Raw genomic sequence first — 5,255 nt, 5'->3', positions numbered from 1 at the left:
GAAAGCGGCGGTCGTCAGGTCAGGAGCAATCTCCAAATGCACAGCCTTTGTAGTGAAGCAGATAAAAAACTGCGATGTACACCTTAATTGGTGAACGGCCTCTAATTCTTTGAGTAACTGATAGGGGACCACAGTAGTCTACACCTGTAGTTTCAAACGGGTACGATGCTGTAACTCGGCTTGCAGGCAATGCACCCATGATCTGCTCTGTCACGACTGGACGATGTCGGTAGCACATAATACATTTATGAATAACTTGCCTGATAATTGTTCGTGCGCCGATGACCCAGAACTTGTCTCGAAGAATGCTCAATAGTGTTTGAACACCAGCATGAAGATTTGTGCGATGTACATGCGTTACAAGGGTGCGTACGAAGGGATGGGAATGGGGAAGCACGATTGGATGTTTGGCGTTGAAGCTCAGGATCGAGTTTTTTACTCTTCCTCCAACTCGCATTAGTTGGTTATGCATAAACGGTGACAGCGAAGCAAGTTTAGAATTTTTATTTATGGGTTGGTTTTTTAGGAGTTTAAAATATTCATTAGGGAAGTGTACTTGCCGAATTCTTCTGCATACTAGTTCAAGTGTGTCAGCTATTTCTTCGGGTGTGATAGAATATCCACGCACCTTCGTGATGAAACGCTTTACATACGTGAAGATACGCAGAAATTTGTTATAGCTGTTTATGTACTTGTTTTCCGCAATAATATCTACTTCACGTTCGACGACTAATACCACTCGTTGCCTGCGCTGCTCAGGAACATCTGGTTCAGCGGCTAATGACGATCTTGGCCACTCTCCTTGACCAAGCTTCAAAAACGGAGGGCCCTGAAACCAGAGTTGATTTTTCCGGATGCAAGCCACTGTTGTGCCACGAGAAACAATATCAGCGGGGTTCATTTCAGATGGTACATGGTGCCATTTGTACTGGGATGTCAACTGTTGGATTTTGGAGACACGATTGGCCACAAATACTGTCCACCGACTCGGCTCCCCTCGAATTCAACACAATGCAATCAATGAGTCGGTCCAGCAGTGAATGTTGTTCAAGTTAGGTGAAAATATTGCGACAACCGATTGTAGAAGCTCGGCCAATAGCAATGCCGCGCACAGCTCCAGCCGAGGTAGACTAACTTGCTTCGTTGGTGCCACACGAGATTTTGCACATAGCAGGGCGGACGATGTCTCTTTCTCCATGCGCGTCACAAGGTAAATGCAAGCGCCATAGGCTCTGGTACTAGCATCTGCAAAAGCGTGGATTTCAGTTGTGTTATTTATTGGAACATACCTTGGTATTTGAATGTTGTTAATGAGGCACAAATGATCCTGAAACGCGCGCCACTGAGTATAAATGTCTTGAGGCACGCTTTCGTCCCAATCTAACTTCGGCTCCCACAGCTGTTGCATCAGGATTTTGCCAGAGACGATGAGAGGGTTAAGCAAACCAAGCGGATCAAACAAGGCAGCTATCTGTGATAATATGGAACGCTTGGTTGTTTTACGCGATACTGGTGGGCCATTGTAGCAGAAGAAAAAGTCATCTGTAGAAGGAGACCACCTTAGGCCAAGAGTTTTTATGTAATCTGTGTCGTCTAGGTTGATGATTTTTTCTCTGTCGTCTAATGGCACGTCATCAATGATATCCATGTTATTTGCAGCAAATGTGCGTAGAGGAAATCCCGCCCGTTCAAGCATGGCCGTAACTTGCCGTTTGATTTCAATGACCGTGTCAACAGTAGGAGCTCCGGTCATTAGGTTATCAACGTAGAAGTCCTTGAGGGTAATGGCTGATCCTATTGGAAACTCCTCGGCCTCCGTTTAAGCCGCTTCCAGCAGGCATTTCGTGGCAAGATAGGGCGCGCAGCTCGTCCCATATGTAACCGTCTGCAACTGGTACATCTTCACGGGAGCTTGTGGCGAATCGCGCCACAAAATACATTGCCATGGCGCATCAGCATTGTTAACCGGCACCCGCCGGTAGATTTTTGCGATGTCGGCTATCAAAACGTATTTGTGACTTCGAAATCGAATTAGAATCGTGAAGATGTCATCTTGAAGCGTAGGGCCTACTCGAAGCATGTCGTTCAATGATTTTCCACTTAAAGTTTGGCACGACGCGTCAAACACATCGCGTAGTTTTGTGGTGCTGCTGTCAGTCTTCATAACACAATGATGGGGAATGAAATTTCTGCCTTGTTTGCCGTTCTCGACAATTTTCATGTGCTGCATCTGCTCGTACTCATGTACAAACTCGCGATAACTCTTTAGAAGTGAGGGATTCTTTAGTAATTTGTATTTAAGCGCTACTAACCTTCGATACGCTATGTCGTAAGATTGGCCTAGCGTAACTGGATCCTCCTTGAAAGGGAGGCGAACTATGAACTTGCCGCTAACCGGGCACCTTGTCGTAGTGAGCTTGAAGAATTTCTCGCAAGCCAGTTCGTTGTCTGAGAGAATTTTTTGTGGACTGTTGTAGCCTTCAATTGTCCAAAATCTCTCCATCAGGTTATCCAATGGTAATTGATTGTCCACAGCTATGAACGTTTTATATGTAGGCAATGTTGACAACGATGTGAATGATGGAGATGAATTTGTAGTGTGCGATGAATCTGTTGGAGCTGTACCGGAAACAATCCACCCTAATTTGGTCTTCGGAAAGCTGATGTGTCTTTGTCGATGTGGCACCTAAGCCTAAAACTTCATTGCTTCGCTTGGTACGTGGTAGACGTAGGTGTTGTGCAATATGCTCTGTGATGAAATTCAGCTGTGACCCTGAGTCTAAAAGTGCGCGAACAATGAGGGACGATCCCGATGAATTGCACAGGCGAATACGAGCCGTAGAAAGGATGACATCACCGTGAACCTGCTCGGCTTTTATGGCTACTTGCTTGCACTTCGCGTTTTCCGGGCCACTGGTGTTGTTGCTGGTACTATTTGGAACATCTTCGTTTCCATACGTTCTGTGTAGCAATGTATGGTGACTTACGCGACATTGCTGACACCTACGACTGGATGGGCAGTTGCTTGAAGTGTGGTTCTTACCCAAGCAATTCAAACATAGGTCAAGACGCTTCACAAGGAGATATCTATCAAACGGACCCATGGTCATGAACTTTTCACAATTAAACGGGCGGTGGTGAGGGCTATTATCACACAGCAGGCACCTTGGAGTTGAATTCACAGCTGCCAAGGCATACTTGTTATTCGTTGTTGTTTTATTTGAATGTGTTTTTCACAGAGGTTGACGACTGGTTGGCTGGTTTGTTGATTTCAAGCATGTTGAATGTCTGACAGCGACGCTCAAGAAATGTAGCGAGGTCTGCCCAAGTTGGTATCTGTAAGGGTGATGAGCTTCTGCAATTCCACTTGATGGCCACTTCTTCTTCCCATTTTGTGCGAGTAGATGAATCTAGCTTGCTTGTTATCACGTGTAACAAAACTGCTTCACCGATTTGTTCCGAAGACGCTAGCGACTGCATGGCTCGAAGATTGACATTAATGGTGTCGATGAAGTTGCGAAGCGATGAGGTATTCGATGACGACAAATTCGAGAGGTCGCAAATTTGCTGCATATGTGACTGGAAGATTAACCGGCTGTTGTTGAACCGACTGATTATGAGCTCCAGCGCTGCATTGTAGTTGTTGTTTGTTACTTCGAGTGATTATATGAGTCGCGAGGCTTCGTCAGTGAGGCACGACCGTAAGTACTGAAATTTTTCAACCTCTGTCAAGCCTTTGTTGTTGTGCACAAGTGTGGTGAAGACATTGTAGAAGTCCAACCACTGCGACTGCTTTCCGCTGAATTTCGTTAACTGCAATTTCGGAAAATTGATGCGATGTGTGGGTTGGCGCTCCACATGTGTGCTGCTCATATGACTCAAAGGTTGGATTCTTTCAACATAGAATTCGAGAATTGCAGCCTTCGCCTCGACATAACTCTCTTCAAGAATCCCACGATGATTTTCGTTTAGTTGAGATTCATCAAGCTCTTCTAATTGTGTTTGAAATGTGTCCAGCGCACTGTATTGGCGCTCTACCAAGTCCAATTTCGCCGTAAGTTGACGCAACGACGAAGTTTCTCCATCGATAACACCGAGATGCAGCGAACGCAAGCGTGTTAAAAGATTTTCACGCTGATGAATTTTTATTCGTATGTTGCGGGGAATACCTGTTGCTTCTCGCTCTGCTTCGCTGGCGTTGGATGATGCTAAGGAGGCGCCATCATCCACTTGGATTGTCTCAGATTCCATTATGCAAATTTTGTCCGAGATAAATGTTTAAAAAATTTAAATTTTTATGAACCGAATCTAGTCCTCGAGATCCGGCTCGAAGGACCGTGGTGAATTGTAAAGCCTTTTCTACAACTGTAAATCGCTTAACCAAAAAAATCAAAACGCGCTATAAAGGTTTAAATATTTTTATTGGCGACGTCTTCATTTGTCGAGGTTTTTAGAGTAATTAATTCTTACAGCTAAATAGAATATGCATATAAGCAGAAAATTTAAAATATTTCCGTGGAAATGTCCTGCTATTTGACTTTGAATAAATTGAAGGTGAAATGTCGAATGATTCTGTGAAATAGCTAAATTGTACAATGATAAGTGCAAAGAGTATGATGGAGAAGTTGTACTTGTACATACATACATAGGTATGTAAGTATGTGAGTATGTATGTACATATGTACAAACATATGCACATGCATATGCATGGTAAATATGCTGCAGCGACAAACAAAAACGATGACGAATGTGCGAAGACAGTGGGGATAGAAAAAAACTGGAGCTCCAACGAAGACAATAGCTACATATGTAAGTCAGCGATGCTAGCGACGACAACAACAACTGCAAAGATTTGATGTGTAATGTGTGCGTGCGATGAGGGGGTGTGAATGCAAATTCGATGATAGCGACGTTAACTGGAAATGCAGGTGCGGCGACGATGAATTTGTAAGGAGGGGCGTGAACATACTCCCCCCTTGAAAGCATGGCTTTCAATGTGACTCAGCTAAACTCGGGTTGTCAATTGGTAGTTTACATACCTTTGCTATTGCCCGTTTATAGACGCCATCTGCTGTTTTAACTTCTACCACCCTAACGCTGCCATCGTCACCTGGCACAGTAGCTATAATGCGACCCATGGCCCATTTAAGTGGTGGTAAAAAGTCCTACTTTAGTAGCACTAGGTCATTTACTTCAATATTGGGTGAAGCAGTGTTCCACTTCGAACGTTTTTGTAGCTCCTTTAGATAATCTTG

At 44.3% G+C, this 5,255-nt stretch overlaps 2 protein-coding genes across 2 annotated transcripts; both read right to left on the bottom strand.

Moving 5' to 3' along the window:
• Nucleotides 1-1,003: 1,003 nt before the first annotated feature.
• LOC118736009 lies at nt 1,004-1,753 on the bottom strand. Its single transcript, XM_036466115.1, has one exon. The coding sequence runs from the start codon at nt 1,751-1,753 to the stop codon at nt 1,004-1,006; it is 750 nt and encodes a 249-aa protein (XP_036322008.1).
• A 66-nt stretch (nt 1,754-1,819) lies between these two features.
• On the bottom strand, nt 1,820-2,503 carry LOC118736008. The gene has a single exon (XM_036466114.1). The coding sequence runs from the start codon at nt 2,501-2,503 to the stop codon at nt 1,820-1,822; it is 684 nt and encodes a 227-aa protein (XP_036322007.1).
• Nucleotides 2,504-5,255: the final 2,752 nt, after the last annotated feature.

Source organism: Rhagoletis pomonella, unplaced genomic scaffold (assembly GCF_013731165.1).
Source record: "Rhagoletis pomonella isolate Grant_MI unplaced genomic scaffold, Rhpom_1.0 Rhpom_scaffold_00003, whole genome shotgun sequence".
NCBI classification, from domain to species: Eukaryota; Metazoa; Arthropoda; class Insecta; order Diptera; family Tephritidae; genus Rhagoletis; species Rhagoletis pomonella.
Note: the sequence above shows the minus strand (reverse complement) of the source record. Positions and strands in the feature narration are given on the sequence as shown.